At 57.0% G+C, this 25,577-nt stretch overlaps 2 protein-coding genes across 8 annotated transcripts in view; one reads left to right on the forward strand and one right to left on the reverse strand.

Annotated features, from left to right (window-relative positions):
• LOC132381845 (large neutral amino acids transporter small subunit 2-like) overlaps positions 1-20,468 on the forward strand; it is a 42,672-nt gene extending 22,204 nt beyond the window's left edge. The window contains exons 5-12 of the mRNA XM_059951466.1: positions 2,859-2,984; positions 4,270-4,423; positions 5,127-5,250; positions 10,424-10,527; positions 12,453-12,549; positions 13,428-13,577; positions 18,086-18,263; positions 18,887-20,468. Of these exons, the coding sequence (XP_059807449.1) occupies positions 2,859-2,984; positions 4,270-4,423; positions 5,127-5,250; positions 10,424-10,527; positions 12,453-12,549; positions 13,428-13,577; positions 18,086-18,263; positions 18,887-19,029 (1,076 nt within the window). The 3' untranslated portion in view covers positions 19,030-20,468. The remainder of the gene's footprint in view (positions 1-2,858; positions 2,985-4,269; positions 4,424-5,126; positions 5,251-10,423; positions 10,528-12,452; positions 12,550-13,427; positions 13,578-18,085; positions 18,264-18,886) is intronic.
• A 3,710-nt stretch (positions 20,469-24,178) lies between these two features.
• dhrs1 (dehydrogenase/reductase (SDR family) member 1) overlaps positions 24,179-25,577 on the reverse strand; it is a 57,884-nt gene continuing 56,485 nt past the window's right edge. For all 7 annotated transcript variants that reach the window (XM_059951481.1, XM_059951480.1, XM_059951479.1 and 4 more), the window contains one exon: positions 24,179-24,676. In XM_059951481.1, the coding sequence (XP_059807464.1) occupies positions 24,540-24,676 (137 nt within the window). In that variant the 3' untranslated portion in view covers positions 24,179-24,539. The remainder of the gene's footprint in view (positions 24,677-25,577) is intronic.

Below are 25,577 nucleotides of genomic sequence, written 5' to 3' on the forward strand. Positions count from 1 at the left end.
ATTTACAATCTGATCTGCTTGTCTCCCTCGCTCACTTTTCTGTGTCTCTCCCATTGTCCGCATCTCTCTCTCTCTCTCTCTCTCATTTGCCCGTGCCCCTTTCTCTCTCTTTTACCTGCCCCCCCTCGCTCTGTGAGCATATCTCCCTCTGTTTCTCACCCTCTTCCTTCTCCCTCTCTCCATCTCCTGCTTGCTCCCTCTCTCGCCCCTCCCTTTCACATTCTCTCTTCCTTTACCCCTTCCTGCCCCTTCACCCCTCTGTGCTCCTCACTGCCTCTCCAGCTCTGTTGTCCCCTCTCTGCTGCTCTCCATCTGTTACCAAGTCTGTGCGCCTACCCACGTGCCCTCTTTCCCTCACTCATCTCATCTTCCCCGCTTTGCTCTCCCTCCACCACTCTGCCCTTCCCCCTCTCCCTTTGCCACCCCTTTACCCTTCTCCCCCAGCTCCACTCCCTCCCTCTCTCTTTCTCTCCCCCTCTTACCTTTGCCCTGCTTCCTCAGCTGCCCGCCCCCTCCAGTCTCCCTGGGCGCAGGGCCAGAGCTCTGCTTCAGACAAGTAAACATGTTTTGTAACAGCGGCTTTCTATTACAACTTGTTCCTGAACAGGACACCCTCGAAAGACCTGCACCTCCCCCACTCTGCCCCTCAATTCCTCTCACATTCCCCTCACCCTCTCCCTCACATTCCCCTCCCCCTCACATTCTCCTCACCCTCTCCCTCACACTCCCCCTCACCCTCTCACTCTCCCTCAGATTCTCCTCACCCTCTCCCTCTCACTCTCCTTCAGATTCCCCTCACACTCCCCCCACCTGTCCCCACATTTTTCCCACTGTCCGTCTCTCGGAAAGTTGTTGTCACTGTTGACTTGTTTACTGGGATTTGACAGCTGGTGAGGGTGTAGATGTGATCTGCTACTCTGGGGGGTGGTGGGGGGGAAGGATGGCCAAAGGGTCAGCAGATGTGGGAGAGGTCAATGGAGGGGTCAGAGGCCAAAGCAGAAAGGATGGAAGTCACCAGGTAGGTTGAGGGGTCATTAGGTGAACTCAGTGTGGTATGGGAGCAGTTGGGGATGGAGGGTAAGAGCTTGGCAGTGGGGCAGGTCAGAGGTCACTTGTCAGGAGCTTGGCAGTGGGGCAGGTCAGAGGTCACTTGTCAGGAGCTTGGCAGTGGGGCAGGTCAGAGGCATTGGTCAGAAGTGAGCAGGCAGGTGAATGGAGGTCACAGGTCAGCAGAGTGAGGCCCTACACCTGACACCAGTCCCCACTCCAACTTCACACTGGCCGCTCTGGTGACTAGATTCCACAAAGCTCGTTCACCGCCTTCACCACTGTCAACTGCAGGAAGCCTCGGTTTTCCACGAGTGGCCATTTGTAGGTTCTCTCACTTTTCTCATTTGGCTGTTTGAAATGTATCTCAGTTGTCTCCCATTTTGCAATGTACCCCACTGTCCCCTCCAGCAGCCATTTGCAGTGTGCCCCACTGTCCCCTCCAGAGGCCATTTGCAGTCTGCCCCACTGTCCCCTCCAGCGGCCATTTGCCGTGGGCCCTACTGTCCCCTTCAGTGGCCATTTGCAATATTCTCCACTATCCCCTCCAGTGCCCATTTGCAGTATACCCCACTGTCCCCTCCAGTGGCTATCCGCAGTGTACCCCACTGCTTCCCCCTCCAGCCGCCACCTGCAGTGTACCCCACTGTCTCCCCCCCTCCAGTGGCCATTTGTAGTGTACCTCAGTGCCTCCATTGGAAGCCATCTGCAGAGAGTGTTGGGGACCTGTGTGCAAATACTGACCCAGGTGCTTATGTCAATGACTGCATCAAATGTGTATCATTGAAGTAAAATCAGGGCCATTCAGGTCATTGGGATGTTTACTGATCAGATTGTGCACAGGCAGAGGAATGCAACTCCAGGTTTATCAGGCCAAGATCGAACTCAACTCAACCCACGCCCCACCTCAGGACTGTGTGACAGGACGGTGTGGAGGGAGCCTCACTATGTGTCTGATCCTGTCCCTGGGAGTGAGTGGCAGGACGGTGTGGAGGGAGCCTCACCCTGTGTCTGACCCTGTCCCTGGGAGTGTGTGACGGGACGGTGTGGAGGGAGTGTGTGACGGGACGGTGTGGAGGGAGCCTCACCCTGTGTCTGACCCTGTCCCCGGGAGTGTGTGACGGGACGGTGTGGAGGGAGCCTCACCCTGTGTCTGACCCTGTCCCTGGGAGTGTGTGACGGGACAGTGTGGAGGGAGCCTCACCCCGTGTCTGACCCTGTCCCTGGGAGTGTGTGACGGGACGGTGTGGAGGGAGCCTCACCCTGTGTCTGACCCTGTCCCTGGGAGTGTGTGACGGGACGGTGTGGAGGGAGCCTCACCCTGTGTCTGACCCTGTCCCTGGGAGTGTGTGACGGGACGGTGTGGAGGGAGCCTTACCCTGTGTCTGACCCTGTCCCTGGGAGTGTGTGACGGGACGGTGAGGAGGGAGCCTCACCCTGTGTCTGACCCTGTCCCTGGGAGTGTCTGACGGGACGGTATGGAGGGAGCCTCACCCTGTGTCTGACCCTGTCCCTGGGAGTGTGTGACGGGACGGTGTGGAGGGAGCCTTACCCTGTGTCTGACCCTGTCCCTGGGAGTGTGTGACGGGACGGTGAGGAGGGAGCCTCACCCTGTGTCTGACCCTGTCCCTGGGAGTGTCTGACGGGACGGTATGGAGGGAGCCTCACCCTGTGTCTGACCCTGTCCCTGGGAGTGTGTGACGGGACGGTGTGGAGGGAGCCTCACCCTGTGTCTGACCCTGTCCCTGGAAGTGTGTGACGGGACGGTGTGGAGGGAGCCTCACCCTGTGTCTGACCCTGTCTCTCTGCAGTGCTGCTGACGTGGGTGAACTGCTCCAGCGTTCGGTGGGCTACCCGGGTCCAGGATATCTTCACAGCCGGCAAGTTACTGGCCCTCGCACTCATCATCATCATGGGCTTCGTGCAGGTGTGCCGAGGTGTGTACTTAACCTGCCCATAACTCCCTCACTACCGCCATCCTCGAGCCTGGCCCCAAACGAGCAGAGAGACTGTCCGGGGCCTCCTCCTTCAGCTTATCCCCCACCCCACGGACATACTCCCCCTGCCACTGACTCTCCCCACACTCAGTGACTCCCCTCCCCCACAGACACTCTCTCCCCACACTCAGTGACTCCCCTCCCCCACGGACACTCTCCCCACACTCAGTGACTCCCCTCCCCCACGGACACTCTCCCCACACTCAGTGACTCCCCTCCCCCACGGACATTCTCCCCCCGTCACCTACTCTCCCCACACTCAGTGACTCCCCTCCCCCACGGACACTCTCCCCACACTCAGTGACTCCCCTCCCCCACGGACACTCTCCCCACACTCAGTGACTCCCCTCCCCCACGGACATTCTCCCCCCGTCACCTACTCTCCCCACACTCAGTGACTCCCCTCCCCCACGGACACTCTCTCCCCACACTCAGTGACTCTCCTCCCCCACGGACACTGTCTCCCCACACTCAGTGACTCCCCTCCCCCACGGACACTCTCCCCACACTCAGTGACTCTCCTCCCCCACGGACACTCTCCCCACACTCAGTGACTCCCCTCCCCCACGGACACTCTCCCCACACTCAGTGACTCCCCTCCCCCACGGACCCTCTCCCCACACTCAGTGACTCTCCTCCCCCACGGACACTCCCCCCCGTCACTGACTCTCTCCACACAGTGACTCCCTTCCCACACCCCAGGGACACTCCCCCTCCCATCACTGACTCTCCCCACACTCAGTGACTCCCCTCCCCCACGGACACTCTCCCCACACTCAGTGACTCTCCTCCCCCACGGACACCCTCCCCACACTCAGTGACTCCCCTCCCCCACGGACACTCTCCCCACACTCAGTGACTCCCCTCCCCCACGGACACTCTCTCCCCACACTCAGTGACTCCCCTCCCCCACGGACACTCCCCCCCGTCACTGACTCTCTCCACACAGTGACTCCCCTCCCACACCCCAGGGACACTCCCCCTCCCATCACTGACTCTCCCAACACTCAGTGACTCCCCTCCCACACCCCAGGGACACTCACCCCCACCACCCCTCTTAACGCAGAGTTTTCACGTCCCACTGTCTCTCCTGCATGTATCTGTCGGAGGCGGGGCAGTTGCTGTCACCCAGTCAGATGGAGACGGAACCTGGCTCAATGTAATCTCGAACCCTCGTGTCCTTTGACCTTTCCTCCCTCCTCTGATGCTCTGTGTGTGGTTACAGGTCACTATTACTGGCTGGAGCCCAAGAATGCCTTCCAGATGTGGCAGAAGCCCGACATCGGTTTGGTGGCCCTGGCGTTCCTGCAGGGTTCGTTCGCGTATGGAGGCTGGAACTTCCTTAACTATGTGACTGAGGAGCTGCTCGACCCATACAAGTAAGCAGAGGGGGTGTGCTACACTGTCTGCTTTGTGCTCTGTACCAGGAGATGTGCGTGTGTGTGTGTTCTCACTCACTGTCCATCTCTCACTCTCTCTCTTTCTCCATCTCCCTCCTCCTCTCTCCATCTCTCTCTGCTTGTTTCTATTTTCTTTATATTTCTGTTGTTCCCTCATCAATCTGTCTAACTGTTTAAAATCTTTTATTGTTCCTCTCCTCCCTTCCCCTCTAATGTACTCTCTCCCCTCTCTCTCGTTTCCCACTCTCATCCTCCACTCCCTCTCTCCCCCATCCCCGCTTTTCTCCTGCCCTCTCTGCTCCACCTCTCTCATGTCTCCAATAATTTGCTTTTTCCTCCCCCACTCCCCAATCCCTTTTCCCTCCTCCCCATCTCTCCCCTCCCTTCTCCCTTTCCTGAGTCCCCCTCGCTCCTGTTGCTTTCCCCTCCTCTGTCTCTCCTCTCACCCTCCCTTCTTCTCCTTCTCCCTCCCCTCTCTCCCCTTCCCCTCCACTCTCTTTCCCCTCTCTCTCCTGTATCTCCCCTTCCCCATAACTTCAGCCCCTCCCCTCCTCTTCCTGCCCCCTTCTCTCCCCTCTCTCCCTTCCGCCCTCACTCCCTGTGCCCGTTTTCCTCCCCTCCCTCTGCTCCCCCCCAGTTGCCCCTCCCTGAAGTGATGTGTTACCCTCTCCCTCCCCTACAGGAACCTGCCGCGAGCGATCTTTATCTCCATCCCGCTGGTGACCTTCGTCTACGTGTTTGCCAACATCGCCTACGTGACGGCCATGTCGCCGACAGAACTGCTGGCCAGCAACGCGGTGGCTGTGGTGAGCTGACCTCCGACCCCGCCCTGAGCACTTTGACCTCTGACCATGGCCCCATTAGCTCCCTGACCCCCAACCAGAACCCTACATCCTGACTCCATCCTCAACTCTGACCCTGAGCCCCAACACTCTCCTGCAGTAACTCATCCTGACCTTGACCCTGAACCCTATTCTGAGTTTGACCCAGTAATTCCAAACTGACATTGGGTGTCATTGTACACCAATCATTGAAGGTGGGCATGCAGGTGGTGAAAAAGGCGAATGGTATGTTGGCATTCATAGCAAGAGGATTTGAGTACAGGAGCAGGGAGGTTCTACTGCAGTTGTACAAGACCTTGGTGAGACCGCACGTAGAGTATTGTGTGCAGTTTTGGTCCCCTAATCTGAGGAAAGACATTCCTGCCGTAGAGGGAGTACAGAGAAGGTTCACCAGATTGATTCCTGGGACGGCAGGACTTTCATATGATGAAAGACTGGATCGACTAGGCTTATACTCGCTGGAATTTAGAAGATTGGGGGGTATCTTATTGAAACGTATCAAATTCTAAAGGGATTGGACAGGCTAGATGCAGGAAGATTGTTTCCGATGTTGGGGAAGTCCAGAACGAGGGGTCACAGTTTAAGGATAAAGCGGAAGCCTTTTAGGACCGAGATGAGGAAAAACTTCTTCACACAGAGAGTGGTGAATCTGCGGAATTCTCTGCCACAGGAAACAGTTGAGGCCAGTTCATTGGCTATATTTAAGAGGAAGTTAGATATGACCCTTGTGGCTAAAGGGATCAGGGGGTATGGAGAGAAAGCAGGTACAGGGTTCTGAGTTGGATGATCAGCCATGATCATACTGAATGGCGGTGCAGGCTCGAAGGGCTGAATGGCCTACTCCTGCACCTATTTTCTATGTTTCTATGACCTTGACCCTGACCCTATTCCAACCTCGCTCTGACCCAGAGTTGGGTTTAATCACCTTTGCAGGAAGGTAGATGATTGGGAATGAAGGGTGTCGGGTAAGGGTTGTGGGCTAGTGAGAGACGGTGAAAGATCTGAGGAGCAGAATACTGAGTCTGTCTCGATAGAGATTCGGAGGAGCAAAGGGAGTAAAATCACTGGGGCAATTGTCCACAGGGCCCCGAGCAATAACAGGCAGTAAACCGATTTGATGCGTGTGAGAATGGAACAGTGCTTGTCAAGGGGGACTGTAACCCACACGTCGAGTAGGTCGAGGCAGTGTTAAGGAGGACTTGATAGAACGCACGTTCGATACCTTTCTAGAACAGCATGTCAGTGAACCCGCGAGGGAAAACGTTTCCCCGAACTGGTCCTATTGAATGAGACAGATGGAATTAACGGTCTGGTAGTCAGGGATCTTTGTGGATGATTGGATTTCTCATCCAAATGCAGTTTGATGGAAAACAGGAGCCCTGGCTGAGCCTACAATGGGACGAGGGGTCAGTAGGTCGGGAACAGACTATACGGGGGCACGGGTGAGCAACAGTGGAAGGGATCCCAAGGTTTTTCACGCTGCTCAACGAAAGCATATTCCAGTTAACAGCAAGCAGTGAGGGTGGGGAGAGCTGAGGAAATACATCACTGTCCGGCACAAAGTTTTACAGTATCAGCGACGCGGGTTCAATTCCCGCTGCTGCCTGTGAGGAGTTCTCCCCGTGACCGCATGGGTTTCCTCCGGTTAGTCATTGTAAACTGTCCCGTGTCCGGCTGGGATTAAATCGGGTGGGCGGAGAGCGGTCAGTGAAAGCTGATGAGTACAATGTTGGCAAGGGCAGGAAGGTCGGAAAAACTTGAAGAAGCAGCAACGATCCACTAAGCCAACAATAAGGAAAGGCAAACACGAGGAAATCTGACCCTGTCCCTGGGAGTGTGTGACGGGACGGTGTGGAGGGAGCCTCACCCTGTGTCTGACCCTGTCCCTGGGAGTGTGTGACGGGACGGTGTGGAGGGAGCCTCACCCTGTGTCTGACCCTGTCCCTGGGAGTGTGTGATGGGACGGTGTGGAGGGAGCCTCACCCTGTGTCTGGCCCTGTCCCTGGGAGTGTGTGACGGGACGGTGTGGAGGGAGCCTCACCCTGTGTCTGACCCTGTCCCTGGGAGTGTGTGATGGGACGGTGTGGAGGGAGCCTCACCCTGTGTCTGACCCTGTCCCTGGGAGTGTGTGATGGGACGGTGTGGAGGGAGCCTCACCCTGTGTCTGACCCTGTCCCTGGGAGTGTGTGACGGGACGGTGTGGAGGGAGCCTCACCCTGTGTCTGACCCTGTCCCTGGGAGTGTGTGATGGGACGGTGTGGAGGGAGCCTCACCCTGTGTCTGACCCTGTCCCCGGGAGTGTGTGACGGGACGGTGTGGAGGGAGCCCCACCCTGTGTCTGACCCTGTCCCTGGGAGTGTGTGACGGGACGGTGTGGAGGGAGCCTCACCCTGTGTCTGACCCTGTCCCTGGGAGTGTGTGACGGGACGGTGTGGTGGGAGCCCCACCCTGTGTCTGACCCTGTCCCTGGGAGTGTGTGACGGGACGGTGTGGAGGGAGCCTCACCCTGTGTCTGACCCTGTCCCTGGGAGTGTGTGACGGGACGGTGTGGAGGGAGTCTCACCCTGTGTCTGACCCTGTCCCTGGGAGTGTGTGACGGGACGGTGTGGAGGGAGTGTGTGATGGGACGGTGTGGAGGGAGCCTCACCCTGTGTCTGACCCTGTCCCTGGGAGTGTGTGACGGGACGGTGTGGAGGGAGCCTCACCCTGTGTCTGACCCTGTCCCTGGGAGTGTGTGACGGGACGGTGTGGTGGGAGCCTCACCCTGTGTCTGACCCTGTCCCTGGGAGTGTGTGACGGGACGGTGTGGAGGGAGCCTCACCCCGTGTCTGACCCTGTCCCTGAGAGTGTGTGACAGGATGGTGTGGAGGGAGCCCCACCCTGTGTCTGACCCTGTCCCCGGGAGTGTGTGACGGGACGGTGTGGTGGGAGCCTCACCCCGTGTCTGACCCTGTCCCTGGGAGTGTGTGACGGGACGGTGTGGAGGGAGCCTCACCCTGTGTCTGACCCTGTCCCTGGGAGTGTGTGACGGGACGGTGTGGAGGGAGCCTCACCCTGTGTCTGACCCTGTCCCTGGGAGTGTGTGACGGGACGGTGTGGAGGGAGCCTCACCCTGTGTCTGACCCTGTCCCTTTTTTTTATATATTACAAAATCCTTTATTACAAATTTCGGTGCTATACAATATATACAAAACAGTGGCAAACACAATTACTGCACTACAAATAGACAATAGACATTACACCAGAATGTTGCCATCCCTATCTACGATGGCATTTACACCCCGCGGAGCCCAACGGTCTCGAAACTCCTCCAAGGCCGTTGTGGACTGCGCGTGTTCCTTTTCAATAGTTACCCGGGCACGAACATACCCCCTAAACATTGCCAGGCAGTCTGCCCTGTCCCTGGGAGTGTGTGACGGGACAGTGGGGAGGGAGCCTCACCCTGTGTCTGACCCTGTCCCTGGGAGTGTGTGACGGGACGGTGTGGAGGGAGCCTCACCCTGTGTCTGACCCTGTCCCTGGGAGTGTGACGGGACGGTGTGGAGGGAGCCTCACCCTGTGTCTGACCCTGTCCCTGGGAGTGTGTGACGGGACGGTGTGGAGGGAGCCTCACCCTGTGTCTGACCCTGCCCCTGGGAGTGTGACGGGACGGTGTGGAGGGAGCCTCACCCTGTGTCTGACCCTGTCCCTGGGAGTGTGTGACGGGACGGTGTGGAGGGAGTGTGTGATGGGACGGTGTGGAGGGAGCCTCACCCTGTGTCTGACCCTGTCCCTGGGAGTGTGTGACGGGACGGTGTGGAGGGAGCCTCACCCTGTGTCTGACCCTGTCCCTGGGAGTGTGTGACGGGACGGTGTGGTGGGAGCCTCACCCTGTGTCTGACCCTGTCCCTGGGAGTGTGTGACGGGACGGTGTGGAGGGAGCCTCACCCCGTGTCTGACCCTGTCCCTGAGAGTGTGTGACAGGATGGTGTGGAGGGAGCCCCACCCTGTGTCTGACCCTGTCCCCGGGAGTGTGTGACGGGACGGTGTGGTGGGAGCCTCACCCCGTGTCTGACCCTGTCCCTGGGAGTGTGTGACGGGACGGTGTGGAGGGAGCCTCACCCTGTGTCTGACCCTGTCCCTGGGAGTGTGTGACGGGACGGTGTGGAGGGAGCCTCACCCTGTGTCTGACCCTGTCCCTGGGAGTGTGTGACGGGACGGTGTGGAGGGAGCCTCACCCTGTGTCTGACCCTGTCCCTTTTTTTTATATATTACAAAATCCTTTATTACAAATTTCGGTGCTATACAATATATACAAAACAGTGGCAAACACAATTACTGCACTACAAATAGACAATAGACATTACACCAGAATGTTGCCATCCCTATCTACGATGGCATTTACACCCCGCGGAGCCCAACGGTCTCGAAACTCCTCCAAGGCCGTTGTGGACTGCGCGTGTTCCTTTTCAATAGTTACCCGGGCACGAACATACCCCCTAAACATTGCCAGGCAGTCTGCCCTGTCCCTGGGAGTGTGTGACGGGACAGTGGGGAGGGAGCCTCACCCTGTGTCTGACCCTGTCCCTGGGAGTGTGTGACGGGACGGTGTGGAGGGAGCCTCACCCTGTGTCTGACCCTGTCCCTGGGAGTGTGACGGGACGGTGTGGAGGGAGCCTCACCCTGTGTCTGACCCTGTCCCTGGGAGTGTGTGACGGGACGGTGTGGAGGGAGCCTCACCCTGTGTCTGACCCTGCCCCTGGGAGTGTGACGGGACGGTGTGGAGGGAGCCTCACCCTGTGTCTGACCCTGTCCCTGGGAGTGTGACGGGACGGTGTGGAGGGAGCCTCACCCTGTGTCTGACCCTGTCCCTGGGAGTGTGTGACGGGACGGTGTGGAGGGAGCCTCACCCTGTGTCTGACCCTGTCCCTGGGAGTGTGTGACGGGACGGTGTGGAGGGAGCCTCACTCTCTTCAGACTTTGATTTCTCACTCTCCCATGAAATGTACTGGAGCAGTCTTTGACGAGATTGACAGCGGTAGTTTTCATTCTGCAGTGGAAAACGGTGAATTAAATCCGTGTGGCGTACCTGTCTGAATTCAGGAGTGCCGGGTTATCGGGGTTTACGGTCACTGATTCCCCTCTCTCTCTCACTCAGACATTCGGGGAGAAGCTGCTCGGGGTCATGGCCTGGATCATGCCGATCTCCGTGGCCCTGTCCACTTTTGGAGGTGTCAACGGTTCCCTCTTCACCTCGTCAAGGTCAGTCTTTGTGGGAACAGAGGGCTGGGGACTCTCCAGGATTTACCGTCAGATCCGCACACATCCATCACTCCCAGAGACAGGATGTCAAGGAAGAACTGTAGCAGGAGAGTCTAGGGCCAGGGGCACAGCCTCAGAATACGTCCCTTTAGAACAGCAATGAGGAGGAATTTCTTTAGCCAGAGGGTACTGAATCTGTGGAATTCATTGCCACTGATGGCTGAGGAGGCCAAGTCCTTTCATACATTGAAAGTGTAGATTGATTAGTAAGGACGTGAAATGTTACGGGAACAAGGCAGGAGAACGGGGTTGAGTGGGAAGATAAATCACCCATGATAGAATGGTAGAGCAAACTCAATGGGCTGAATGGCCTCATTCTGTTCCTGTGACTGTGGAGTGTTTAGGGTTCAGGAGTTAGGGGTGTGTGTGTCAGTGTGTACGTATTCATCAATTGTCACCTCCCCCTGCGATGTTACCGTGGGCGAATGCTTTGTCTGTTGGTGGAGGGACCCTGTAACTGGCTGTGAGAACCAGGATGACTTCTCTCAGCAGCTCAGCCCTTTGGTATGTCTCCCCATCCCAGTGACGCACCAGACGGTCCATCCTTTCCATCTTTCTCTGTCCCCCCTCCCTCTCTCTCCCTCTCACTATCTGCTTTCTCCCTGTGCCCATGTCTCTCTCAGTCCCCCTCCCTGTGTCTGTGCGTGTGTCTCTCCCTATGACCTGTGACCCTGGGGGTTCTGGTCCCCACCCATGTCCCAGAGATGGGCTAATCAGCTGCTGTGAGTTGTCCCTCAACTACAGCAGCATCAGATCGTTCACCAGAAAAACATCATTTCACATAAAATCACACACGATTTTTACAAGAGAGAACAGAATTACAATGAAAGAACAAAGTCCATTTCAGTGCAAAGGGATTAAAGTGGTTCAGGGTCATGCCAAATGTTTGAAGGGAAAGAGGCCTGGTGCTGGGGCAATTCAGGCTTCTGGGCCTAATGAGAAAAGGTGCCGCTGGGGGGTGGGGGTGACAATTAACCCACTGACCCGCACGTCTCTGGGACGTGGGGGGGAACTGGAGACCCTGGGGTCACAGGATGTGTAGACTCACACACACCGCAGGTCGATACTGAACCTGGCTCTCTGGGGCTGTATGTGCCAAGTAGGTCATATGGTTAAAGGACAGGTTCAAGGTCAAAAGACTGAGCAGGAATAAGTGGACCATAAATAGGTTATCGAGCCAGAGAAGGCAGGCCCTTCTGCCCATCTTGCCTATGCTGTGTACTTGAGCTGGTCCCATTTTGTCTGCATTTGGCCCACACCCATGTAGCTGTCTGAGTATCTTTGGAACACTGTAATTCTGGATGTGGCCATAGGCTGCCAAGGTAAATATTTACCGTAATCACCTCGATTAAAGGACCAAACGCTACCGATCCCAGTCAGCTGATAATACTCACGGCTGTGTGCAGGCGAGGTGCCCGGTAGGATGGGCTAGGTTGTTCATCTTGGTGCAGGTGGGACACAGAAATCCCAGAGCTGACGTTGCAGATACTGGCATTCCGAGATGAATGTCAAAATTATCACTCCCTACCCCCCCATCCTCCTCCTCCCTCTTTATATCTTTCACGGTTGTTCACCGTCTCTTTAGAGAACAACTCCCTCTTCAGTTCCCCGTCCTCTACTCCCCTTCCTCATCTCTCCTTGTCACTTTTCACACTCCCCAGCACCTCCCTCTCACTCTGCCGTTTTCCCCTGTCATTCTCTCTCTGACCCCTCCCCTATTTTGCTCACACTTTCCCCTCCCTCTCCTCTCACCCCTCCTTCCTCTACCTGTCCTCTCCCCCGGTCTTTCCCCCACCCCTTCCTTCCCGTTCTCCCCCCCCCCCCCCCCGAGACTACACACTGTGACGGACATCCTTTCCTTTCAGGTTGTTCTTTGCTGGGGCTCGCGAGGGTCACCTGCCGAGGCTGCTGGCCATGATTCACATTAAACGCTGCACTCCGATACCAGCCCTGCTGTTCACCGTAAGACTACAATCCCGGTTCATCCTTCTCGCTCTCAGTCACTATGTTGACTGCTCTGTTTTCGTCTGCGATGTGCTCTCACTGGGTCTGGGGGCTGCGATCATCACTAGAAACCAGTCCCATCCCAGCTGTGGCCCCAGTGTTAGTGCAGACCCTCTCAACTCCTACAGGTCAAAGACTCCTTCCTTCTGTCTGTCTCACTGCTCAGGGCCACGGACTGGAACAGGTCCAGTGATGCTCCTCTCCACACTGCCCTCGCCCTCCACCTCAGTCCATGTCACTTTGGGATTATAGAGCCCCAAACCTTCTGTTTGACCCTCCCCCCACAGCCTCTCTTTAGTCTCTGGACATGAACTGCAATGTAATGCAGCCCTGTCTAATTCAACCAGGAGCTACTTGGAGTGTCCCTATCCTGACCCACTCTGCTGGCTAGCACTGTCCCCATCCTGACCCACTCTGCCGGCCATCTGTAGTGTCCCCATCCTGACCCACTCTGCCGGCCATTTGCAGTGTCCCCATCCTGACCCACTCTGCCGGCCATCTGTAGTGTCCCCATCCTGACCCGCTCTGCCGGCCATTTGCAGTGTCCCCATCCTGACCAACTCTGCCGGCCATTTGCAGTGTCCCCATCCCGGTCTAATGCCAGTGGCCACTCACACCCTTCACATCTCCCGGAAAGTGAAGCCTGCCCTGCACGGATTAGCTTTTTGCAATTCGACAGCCGGGGAGGGGAGCGGGTGGGGGTGTAGATGAAAGGGGCTACCCAGCTTGTTGTGTATCTGCAGCTTCTCCCCCAGTCTCCGGCATTGTGGGGGTGGAGGCCTCTCGCACCTTCCCCTCGTCCACTGTACTCTCCCTCTCTCTCCCCCGCCCTCCAGTGTGCTTCCACCCTGCTGATGCTGGTTACCAGTGACATCTACACCCTGATCAACTACGTGGGCTTCATCAACTACCTCTTCTACGGGGTGACCATCGCGGGCCAGATCGTGCTGCGTTGGCAGAAGCCCGACATGCCTCGGCCGATCAAGGTGAGTGGGGTGGGGGAGAGGGGCTGTGGGTCCTGCAGGGGATGGGGTGAGGAGAGGGACTCTCAATTCATCCTGGGTCAGAGTGAAGTGGAGGGAGTCAGAATAAACCCCAATACTTCATTCTCCTCCCTCTCCCTCCCCTTCTCTCTCCCTATTTCTCTCTGTCACCTCTTTCTCCCTCACCCTCTCTTATCTTATTCTGTCCCTCCTTCATTCCATCTCCACCTCCTCCTCTCTCCACTCCTTTCCATTTTCACTGTTTCCTCCATCTTCTTCTCCTCCTCCTCCTCTCCCTATTCCCATCTCCCTCTCACCAACTCCCACTCTCCATTTCACTCTCCCTCTCTCCCATCCCCTTACCCTTTCTCTTTCCCATGTAAATCCATTGAACGGGTGTACCGGAGGGACAGTTCAGCCTCACCGAGTATGCAGTGGGGAGGTTTGCTGAGAGAGTGGGAGGGGTGGAGGGCGTGTGACTGGGGGGGGGGGGTTTGAAGGTGTTGGACAGGATTGTGAGGTGAGGAAGACGAGGAGGTTTGCTGAGGAGGGGGTAAGAGAGTGGGAGGGGTGGAGGGCGTGTGACTGGGGGGGGTTTGAAGGTGTTGGACAGGATTGTGAGGTGAGGAAGACGAGGGAGGTTTGCTGAGGAGGGGGTAAGAGAGTGGGAGGGGTGGAGGGCGTGTGACTGGGGGGGGTTTGAAGGTGTTGGACAGGATTGTGAGGTGAGGAAGACGAGGGAGGTTTGCTGAGGAGGGGGTAAGAGAGTGGGAGGGGTGAGGGCGTGTGACTGGGGGGGTTTGAAGGTGTTGGACAGGATTGTGAGGTGAGGAAGACGAGGGAGGTTTGCTGAGGAGGGGTAAGAGAGTGGAGGGGTGGAGGGCGTGTGACTGGGGGGGGTTTGAAGGTGTGGACAGGATTGTGAGGTGAGGAAGACGAGGGAGGTTTGCTGAGGAGGGGGTAAGAGAGTGGGAGGGGTGGAGGGCGTGTGACTGGGGGGGGTTTGAAGGTGTTGGACAGGATTGTGAGGTGAGGAAGACGAGGGAGGTTTGCTGAGGAGGGGGTAAGAGAGTGGGAGGGGTGGAGGGCGTGTGACTGGGGGGGTTTGAAGGTGTTGGACAGGATTGTGAGGTGAGGAAGACGAGGGAGGTTTGCTGAGGAGGGGGTAAGAGAGTGGGAGGGGTGGAGGGCGTGTGACTGGGGGGGGTTTGAAGGTGTTGGACAGGATTGTGAGGTGAGGAAGACGAGGGAGGTTTGCTGAGGAGGGGGTAAGAGAGTGGGAGGGGTGGAGGGCGTGTGACTGGGGGGGGTTTGAAGGTGTTGGACAGGATTGTGAGGTGAGGAAGTCGAGGGAGGTTTGCTGAGGAGGGGGTAAGAGAGTGGGAGGGGTGGAGGGCGTGTGACTGGGGGGGTTTGAAGGTGTTGGACAGGATTGTGAGGTGAGGAAGATGAGGGAGGTTTGCTGAGGAGGGGGTAAGAGAGTGGGAGGGGTGGAGGGTGTGTGACTGGGGGGTTTGAAGGTGTTGGACAGGATTGTGAGGTGAGGAAGTCGAGGGAGGTTTGCTGAGGAGGGGGTAAGAGAGTGGGAGGGGTGGAGGGTGTGTGACTGGGGGGGTTTGAAGGTGTTGGACAGGATTGTGAGGTGAGGAAGATGAGGGAGGTTTGCTGAGGAGGGGGTAAGAGAGTGGGAGGGGTGGAGGGTGTGTGACTGGGGGGGTTTGAAGGTGTTGGACAGGATTGTGAGGTGAGGAAGTCGAGGGAGGTTTGCTGAGGAGGGGGTAAGAGAGTGGGAGGGATGGAGGGGTTAAAGGCATTGGACAGGATTGTGGGGGAGGGCAAGGGAGCACCGGAGATGTGAGAGACCGGCTTTCCCTCGCCCTTGGTCTAGGCTGCAGGTCCACAGTTCACAGCAGGATGTGTAAAGAGCTGAGTCGGCAATTTCCCCGCCACTCCCCGGTCTCTCTGTTTGCTTCCTCGGCTAAAAACAGCCGAGTTTTCGCTGATGCTCAGCAAATGTGTTGGGAAGGGCGGGGCTGACCTTGGAGTCGGTATTCATTAACCAGACCCACACCTCACTTACCTGTTTGCTGCCCTGAGAGAAGGGCATTTGTAGCTCACTCACTCCCTCCATCTCCCTATCTGTCCTTCCCTCCCTCCATCTCCCTCTCTGTCCCTCCCTCCTCCGTCTCCCTCTCCCTATCCGTCCCTCCCTCCCTCTCCCTATCGTCCCTCCCTGTCTCCCTCTCCCTTTCTGTCCCTCCCTCCTCCATCTCCCTATGTCCCTCCCTCCCTCCATCTCCCTCTCCCTATGTCCCTCCCTCCCTCCATCTCCCTCTCTCTATCTGTCCCTCCCTCATCTCCTTCTCTCTATCTGTCCCTCCCTCATCTCCCTCTCCCTTTCTGTCCCTCCCTCCCTCCATCTCCCTCTCTCTATCTGTCCCTCCCTCATCTCCCTCTCCCGGTCTGTCCCTGTGCTTCTCCCTCTCCCTTGTCTGAATCAGAATCAGGGACACCCTTCAGTGTTGGGTGTGTGATGTTCTCCTTTCAGACCCCCCTCTCTCTCCCCCCCTCCCTCCCTCTCCCTCCCTCCCCTTTCTCCCTGTCCCTCTCACTCCTCTCCATCCCCAGCTGTTTCATCTCTCCCTCTCCCTCCTTCTCTCCCCCCTCCCTCCGTCTCTCTCTCTCTCTCCCCCTCTCTCCCTCTCTCCCCCCTTCCTCCCTCTCTCATTCACTCCTCTCCATCCCCAGCTGTTTCATCTCTCTCCCTCTCCCCTTCCCCCACTCCCTCCTTCTTTCTCTCCCTCCTCCCCTTTCTCCGTCCCTCTCACTCCTCTCCATCCCCAGCTGTTTCATCTCTCCCTCTCCCTCCTTCTCTCTCTCTTCCCCCCTTCCTCCCTCTCTACCCCCTTCCTCCCTCTCTCTCTCACTCCTCTCCATCCCCAGCTGTTTCATCTCTCCTCTCCCTCCTTCTCTCTCTCCCCTCTCCCTCCCTCCTCTCTCTCTCTCCCCCTCTCCCTCCTTCTCTCTCTCCCTCCCTCTCTCTCCCCATCTCCCTCTCTCCCCCTCTCCCTCTCTCTCTCCCCCTCCCTCCCTCTCTCTCTCCCCCCTCCTCCCTCTCTCTCTCCCTCTCCCCCTCCCTCCCTCTCCCTCTCCTCCCTCTCTCACTCCTCTCCATCCCCAGCTGTTTCATCTCTCCCTCTCCTTCTCTCTCTCTCTCCCTCCCTCCCCTTTCTCCCTGTCCCTCTCACTCCTCTCCATCCCCAGCTGTTTCATCTCTCCCCTCTCCCCTTCCCCCTCTCCCTCCTCCTCCTTCTCCCCCCTCCCCTCATCCCGGCTATCTGGTCAGACTCTCTCTCTCTGTCTAACGGCTCCGTTAGTTGCTGCCCGGTGATCAGACACCTCTCTGAGCTCATTTCCCACACGGCACACTGTTGAACTGACGTCTGACAGGACGGGAACCCCCAGCTCACCCTTCCCTCCCTCCTCCCTTAGGATTTGGGGGAAGGATGGCAGAACACTGGGAGGAGGGGTGTAGGGGAGGGTAGTAGGGAGAGGAAGGAAGGGGATCGAAGGAGAGAGGGGAAAGGCAGAGTATGGAGGGTGGTGAGGGGTAGCTGTCAGAGAATCAGGGCCACAAGGTAGGGGGCAGTAAGGAGGGAGGACTGGGCTGGGTCTGTGCGGGAGGACCGGGCCGGGTGTGTGCGGGAGGACCGGGCCGGGTGTGTGAGGGAGGACTGGGCTGGGTCTGTGCGGAGGACCGGGCTGGGTGTGTGAGGGGAGGACGGGCCGGGTGTGTGAGGGAGGGCCGGGCCGGGTCTGTGCGGGAGGACCGGGCCGGGTGTGTGAGGGAGGACTGGGCTGGGTCTGTGCGGGAGGACCGGGCTGGGTGTGTGAGGGGAGGACGGGCCGGGTGTGTGAGGGAGGGCCGGGCCGGGTCTGTGCAGGAGGACCGGGCCGGGTGTGTGAGGGGAGGGCCGGGCCGGGTGTGTGAGGGAGGGCCGGGCCGGGTGTGTGAGGGAGGGCCAGGCCGGGTGTGTGAGGGAGGACCGGGCGGGGTGTGTGAGGGAGGGCCGGAGGACCGGGCCGGGTGTGTGAGGGAGGGCCGGGCCGGGTGTGTGAGGGAGGACCGGGCCTGGTGTGTGAGGAGGGCCGGTGGCCGGGTGTGTGAGGGAGGACCGGGCCGGGTGTGTGAGGGAGGACCGGGCCGGGTGTGTGAGGGAGGGCCGGGCCGGGCCGGGTGTGTGCGGGAGGACCGGTGGCCGGGTGTGTGAGGGAGGACCGGGCCGGGTGTGTGAGGAGGACCGGTGGCCGGGTGTGTGAGGGAGGACCGGTGGCCGGGTGTGTGAGGGAGGACCGGGCCGGGTGTGTGCGGGAGGACCGGGCCGGGTGTGTGCGGGAGGACCGGGCCGGGTGTGTGAGGGAGGACCGGGCCGGGTGTGTGCGGGAGGACCGGTGGCCGGGTGTGTGGATTTTGGCCCCTCTGTCCAACTCTGCGCCCTCCTCTCCCTCAGGTGAACCTGATCTTCCCTGTGATATACCTGCTCTTCTGGGCTTTCCTCATTATCTTCAGCCTGTGGTCGGAGCCGGTGGTGTGTGGCATTGGGCTGGCCATCATGCTGGACCGGAGTGCCCGTCTACTTCTGGGCATCTACTGGAGCAACAAGCCCGAATGTTTCGACAGAATGATCGGTGAGGACAGGACTCAGCTTGTATCATCCCCGCCCACAACAACAGCCTGTGACACAGCAACTGGCTTTCGGCTGTCAACCCTGGTCACAACACACACCCGTCTGAGGGAGATGGGTCCCTGATTGGAGCGGACAGCCGAATGTCAGTTCCTATATCCTGGTGTCCCTCGGGGGGGATATCTGTACACTGACCGGTGTCCCTCAGTCCCCCTCCCTCAGGGGGATCTCTGTACACTGACCGGTGTCCCTCAGTCCCTCTCCCTCAGGGGGATATCTGTACACTGACCGGTGTCCCTCAGTCCCTCTCCCTCAGGGGGATATCTGTACACTGACCGGTGTCCCTCAGTCCCTCTCCCTCAGGGGGATATCTGTACACTGACCGGTGTCCCTCAGTCCCTCTTCCTCAGGGGGATATCTGTACACTGACCGGTGTCCCTCAGTCCCTCTCCCTCAGGGGGATATCTGTATGACCATTGTCTCTCAGTCCCTCTCCCTCAGGGGGATATCTGTACACTGACCGGTGTCTCTCAGTCCGTCTCCTCAGGGGGATATCTGTACACTGACCAGTGTCTCTCAGCCCCTCTCCCTCCACATACTGATTTCCTCTCTTTCTCGGTCCCTCAGACAGCATCACCTACTTCGGACAGAAGTTCTGCGTGGTGGTCTACCCTGAGGAATCGGCCCCTGTGGAGGCGCAGGAGCTGTGCCAGCTCTCCGACGACCTGAAGAACATTGACAGCACCAGTTCCCCAGGGACCTTGGCCTGAGCCCGGCCTCCAGGGCGGGATGGTGGGGGGGGTGGGGGGGAAGCGGGCTCGAGGGAGACACCTGGCCCCCTCCGCTCCTCAGCTGGCCATTCCTTCTGAGGTGAGGAGAAGAGGGAGGTGATTAAGGAGTAGGGGTGTTCTTCTGGGAAGTGGGTGGGGGGAGTGAGCAGGACTGGGGACGTGGGGGAGTTTGTCACGGAGCCCAGAGGGTGAGGATGGCGAGGATCGGTTTCCAGAATGGCTTGAAGCTTCAGTCAGCCTCTGACCTCCCTCCCGGACGCCACTCGATCCTGCCCCTGTCTCCTTCGGACCGGTGGAGGCCTGCAGCTTGACTTTTCATGTTGGGACCTTCCTGGAGACCCAGCCATGAGAGCAAATGGGCATGACTGGCTCTTGGGAGCCCAGTCGAAGCCGTTGCAAGCCACAGGACGAGGTCTGGTGTCTTACCAGCTGCGGATACAGAGCTGGTTCCCCGACTTCCTGCAACAATTCGTCCCGGTGAGAGGGTTCACTTGTCTCGTCCCCTCTATCAATCAATTTGCAGTGTGTCTCCATAACCTCCTGGCCACGTGGCATTCGTTGCAGTTTCTCAGTCCCACGACGACTGCCAGTCATAACCTACTGATCTCCAGTTGGACCCCAACAGACTGCCATTTGCAATGTGGCTTAGACCTTGAACAAGTTGCCTTTTACAGTCTGTCTACTGCCCACTGGCTGCCATCTGCAGTGTGACTGCTTCCTACTAGCTGCCATTTGTAGTGTGTCTGCCCCACACTGGCCGCCATTTGCAGTGTGTCTGCCCCACACTGGCTGCCATTTGCAGTGTGTCTGCTCCCTACTGGCTGCCATTTGTAGTGTGTCTGCCCCACACTGGCCGCCATTTCCAGTGTGTCTGCCCCACACTGGCTGCCATTTGCAGTGTGTCTGCTCCCTACTGGCTGCCATTTGCAGAGTGTCTGCCCCACACTGGCCGCCATTTGCAATGTGTCTGCCCCACACTGGCTGCCATTTGCAGTGTGTCTGCCCCACACTGGCCGCCATTTGCAGTGTGTCTCCATACCCTCCTGGCCTCCATTTGCAGCGAGTCTGCCTCACACTGGCCACCAATTTGTGCCGTGTCACCTTTACAGCAGCATCACCATCACAGCAGCCTTGTCCGGGAAGTGGGGTGGGTCCCTGGGCTGAGGTACCCCAGTTCCTACACCCCTCCCAATCTGATGTCGGTCTCCACACCACACCTCTGAGGGAAGCTCCCCACAACACTAACACACAGGCATTTTACAAGGATGGTGCAAGCAATCTACGGTGCTAAACTTCGGCAAGAATTAGCTGGCGCTGCAGAAATCGACATTTATTTAAATGCTGCCATAAAGCAGTAATCTGTTTGTTTATCTCTGTAAGAACTGTAATCCTAATTAAACTTTGAGTTTTATTATTCATTTACTTGTCCTCTCCTGGACTGTGGCCTGGGTGAGGGGTTCAGAAATCCTAGGCGCAGTCAATCTGCAGCAGGAAGAGGCCACTCGGCCCCTCCCTGTCTGATTCTGGAACACGGACTCAAGGGAGACTGCAGATAACAGGAGAAAAATGAACAGTCGATGATTCGGTTGAGACCCTTCATCATGACCCATTTGAGAAGACTGTGACCCCCTCCCCAATGGAGAATCCATTTCCCTCAACTATGAACAACCCCAAGTCTCTGTAACACCACCCTTCGAAGAAGAGAGTTGTAAATTCTCCTACAGGAAGGAAATACTCTGTCGAGACCCCCACCTCAGGATGAGACCCATTTCACTTTAGTCCCCTCTCCTTCCAAATGGATGTTATTCCAGCCCGTCTGACCTCTGCTTACGAAGCAACCTCATCATCCACATACGGAGTGGTCCAGGAATCAGGTTTAATATCCCCCAGATACGTTGTGAAATTTATAGATCTTAAATAGTTAAATCAGTAGTCCAACAAAATAGAAACAAAAATAATGTGAGGTAGTGTTCACGAGTTCAATGTCCATTCAAAAATCGGATGGCAGAGGGGAAGAAGCTGTTCCTGAATCGTTGAGTGTGTGCCTTCAGGCTTCTGTACCTCCTCCCTGATGGTAGGAATGAGGAGAGAGCATGTCCTGGGTGATGGGGGCCGCATTTCTGAGGCATCGCTCCTTGAAGATGCTCTGGATACTATGGAGGCTGGTGCCTGTAAGCTTACAACTCTGCGGGTTATTTTGATCCTGTGCAGTAGCACCCCACCCCATACCAGACAGTCATGCAACCTCAATGGAAAAAGCCCACTTACATTTACCCCTCATACTTTTGTATACCTCTATCAAATCTCCTCACCTACAGTCCTTATAACTCAGGTCCTCTGTATCTGGTATCATCCCTGTAAATTTCCTTTGCACTCGTTCAACCTTTCCTGTAGGTAGAACATGGAACAATACAGTACAGGCCCTTCGGCCGACAAAACCTTCCTCTAATATCCCCCATGAACTTCCCACCCCTTACCTTAAAGCCATGTCCTCTTGTATTGAGCAGTGGTGCCCTGGAGAAGAGGCACTGCCTGTCCACTCTGTCTATTCCTCTTAATATCTTGTACACCTCTATCATGTCTCCTCTCATCCTCCTCCTCTCCAGAGAGTAAAGCCCTAGCTCCCTTAATCTCTGATCATAATGCATACTCTCTAAACCAGGCAGCATCCTGGTAAATAATCTGTGTACCCTTTCCAATGCTTCCACATCCTTCCTATAGTGAGGCGACTGGACACAGTACTCCCAAGTGTGGCCTAACCAGAGAGTAGGTGACCAAAACTTCACACAAAACTCTAAATTAGGCCTCACCAATGTCTTATCCAGCTACAATATAACATCCCATCTCCTGCTCTCAATACGTTGATTTATGATGGCCAATGTGCCAAAAGCTTTCTTCATGACCCTATTCTACCTATGATGCCACTTTCAATGAATTATGCAGCTGTGGTCCCAGATCCCCATGTTCTACCACACTTCCCACCCTCCAAGATGTTGACACCCAGGAACCTGAAAATGTTCACTCCTACCGTGACTGACCCATCCCTCAATGAGGATTCCTCTGAACACGCCCGAATGGGGGTGGGGGTGGTGGAATTCAACTCTCGCCGCCTCTCGACCACCTGCATTACTGCCTGGTACGGGAACTGTACTTCCCTCAATCGCAGGACTCTGCTGACAGCCCAGCGCATCTGTAAGTATGTATTTCTCACTATTCAGGACCTTTACAGAGACAGGTGTGTGAAAAGGGCCCCGAGGATCAGTGGGGACCTGAGTCACCCCAACCACAAACTGTTCTGGCTGCTACCAAACGGTACCAAAGCATTAAAGCCGGGACCAAGAGGCTCTGGGACAGCTTCTTCCAGCAGGCCATCAGACTGATTAACTCCGCTGCCTCTATATTACACTGACTGTTCTATTTATTATAAACTACTATGACTGCCCAGTTAGAGACGTGAAGATTTTTACTCATGTACGTGAAGGATGGGAGAAATAGTAAATTCAATGTAGAAAAATGGGATGGGATTTTATAGACACATCTCAAATCAGTAAAGTGGGAGATAAAAGAGGCAGGAAAGTTGATGGGTGAGACTAGAACTAGGGGATATCGGTGGAAATCGATTTCAGACGAACTACTTTTCCTAGAGAATGTGTGGAATTCACTCCCCTGGGGTCAATAGAGGCTGCAGAATTAAATATATTAACGACAAGCTGCAAGGCTACGGAGAAAAGGCAGGTGGAGGTGAATTCAGCCATGTTCTGATTGAATGGCAGATGCCCAGCAACCCGAATGGCCCACTCCTATTTTTCACATTTACCAGTTCCCCGACCTCCCTCTCTCCCTCCCCAAACTGACAGAGGCCACAGCCGGCCGCGGGTGGTCCGGTCACACACAAGACACACATAACGAGCCTGAACAATGGGGCCATTGGGCTCTCGGGTTTCCGAGTCTGGATTCCAGCCCGGAACTGGTTCACGGCCGTAACACGATGCCCCGCGGCTACCCCACAGACATTCCCCAGGGGGGCTTCTCAATCCGCATTTTCGATTTGCAGAGCGCAAAGAGATTTTGATTTTCTCTTTGAGAGGTTCTCCCGCTATCTTCCTCCTCGCCGTTCTCTCCCCATCTCACTTGCAGAGCAAATGTCACCTCGCGCGCACACACACACACAGGTATACACGGTCACACCTGCAGGAGTGACACGGACACACACACACACACCGGAGACACACTGACACACACAGGTACACTGGAGACAGACGGACACACACAGGTACACTGGAGACACACTGACACACAGGTACACAGGAGACACACGGACACACACAGGTACACAGGAGACACACTGACACACAGGTACACAGGAGACACACGGACACACAGGTACACAGGAGACACACGGATACCTACACAGGAGACACACGGACACACACAGGTACACAGGAGACACACTGACACACACAGGTACACTGGAGACACACTGACACACAGGTACACAGGAGACACACTGACACACAGGAGACACATGGACACACACAGGTACACAGGAGACACACTGACACACAGGTACACAGGAGACACACGGACACACAGGTACACAGGAGACACACGGATACCTACACAGGAGACACACGGACACACACAGGTACACAGGAGACACACTGACACACACAGGTACACTGGAGACACGGACATACAGGAGACACATGGACACACACAGGTACACAGGAGACACACTGACACACAGGTACACAGGAGACACACGGACACACACAGGTACACAGGAGGCACACGGACACACAGGTACACAGCAGGCACACGGTCACACCCACAGGAGCAACACGGACAAACACACAAAAAAAAGAGACACGGACAGAGGTGACACAGCCACGAGTCGCACAGAATCTCACGCTCGCTTACTCAGTGATGGGCAAGTGCTGCCCCCTGCTGCACAAAACCAAATTCAGCCTCTGCAGGAAGTTGACTTCCTAGGGGGAATTCACTTGCCCCTGCTCGGTTCCTTTCACCCCTTCATCTGCCTTCATCTGCCCCAGTCTCTACCTCACACATTGAGGGTCCCTTTCATGCACGGAGGAACTCACAGAGTCTGGTCTCACACACAGAGAGATTAGCACAAAAGCACCTTTATTAGATATTAAAATGAGCAGGGTAGGAGGTGAGGACAGATGGGGGCAGTGGTGGGAGGGTGGAGGGTTGAGGGAGGGAGGGGTGGTGGATACAGTGGGGTGGGATTGCTCAGAGAGGGCAGATGATAAAGTGAGAGGGCGAGGAATTGGCATAGAAATACAGTCTGGGAAGGGGGGAGCCCTGCAATGAGGAGGGGGAAGGGGAGGGGAGTAAGTGGATGGGATGGAGATGAGAGGGGTGGGGGGATGAGGGGGATGGGGATGGGAAGGCAGTGAACGTCTATTCCCAAGTAGAAAGAAACATGGCCATCTCACAGCCAGGCTCTCGGTGTCTCAAGTTGCTCAGAAACGGCTGGCGATCAGGGCCATCATCCACTTGGGTGCCTTGATGAAGTCTGGCAGGAGGGCGCCGAGCCAGGTCAGGCCTGGTACCTGCTGCAGGAGGAACCCCAGTGATCGGTACTGCACCATGGGCCGTCCTGCAGGAGCACCGAGACAGGGAACGTCACATTGGGGTCAGCAGCCTCACCTCCCCGTGACCCGAGGCAGGGTCGAGGTTCAAGACCCCTGTGTCAGCACTTAACCTCTGCAGCTACACGATTGGGTAGAGGAGTCCAGTCAGCCCACCACTTCTGCTGCCCCATTCAATTGTGCTTGATTTCTATCAACCCCATTCTCCCATTTCTCATCACCCTAATCCTCTCGGTGATGAAGAACCCAACAATCGCTGCCTTAATTGCACCAGACCGTCACCGTCCGCGGCCACCCAGTGACCGTCACCATCCGCGGCCACCCAGTGACCGTCACCATCCGTGGCCACACAGTGACCAACCGTCACCATCCGCGGCCACCCAGTGACCGTCACCATCTGTGACCACCCAGTGACCGTCACCATCCGCGGCCACCCAGTGACCGTCACCATCTGTGACCACCCAGTGACCGTCACCATCCGCGGCCACCCAGTGACCGTCACCATCCGCGGACACCCAGTGACCGTCACCATCCGTGGCCACACAGTGACCAACCGTCACCATCCGCGGCCACCCAGTGACCGTCACCATCTGTGACCACCCAGTGACCGTCACCATCCGCGGCCACCCAGTGACCGTCACCATCCGCGACCACCCAGTGACCGTCACCATCCGCGGCCACCCAGTGACCGTCACCATCCGCGGCCACCCAGTGACCGTCACCATCCGTGGCCACACAGTGACCGTCACCATCCGTGGCCACACAGTGACCAACCGTCACCATCCGCGGCCACCCAGTGACCAACCGTCACCATCCGTGGCCACACAGTGACCAACCGTCAGCATCCGCGGCCACCCAGTGACCAACCGTCACCATCCGTGGCCACACAGTGACCAACCGTCACCATCC

This window comes from Hypanus sabinus, chromosome 26 (assembly GCF_030144855.1).
Source record: "Hypanus sabinus isolate sHypSab1 chromosome 26, sHypSab1.hap1, whole genome shotgun sequence".
NCBI lineage: Eukaryota > Metazoa > Chordata > Chondrichthyes > Myliobatiformes > Dasyatidae > Hypanus > Hypanus sabinus.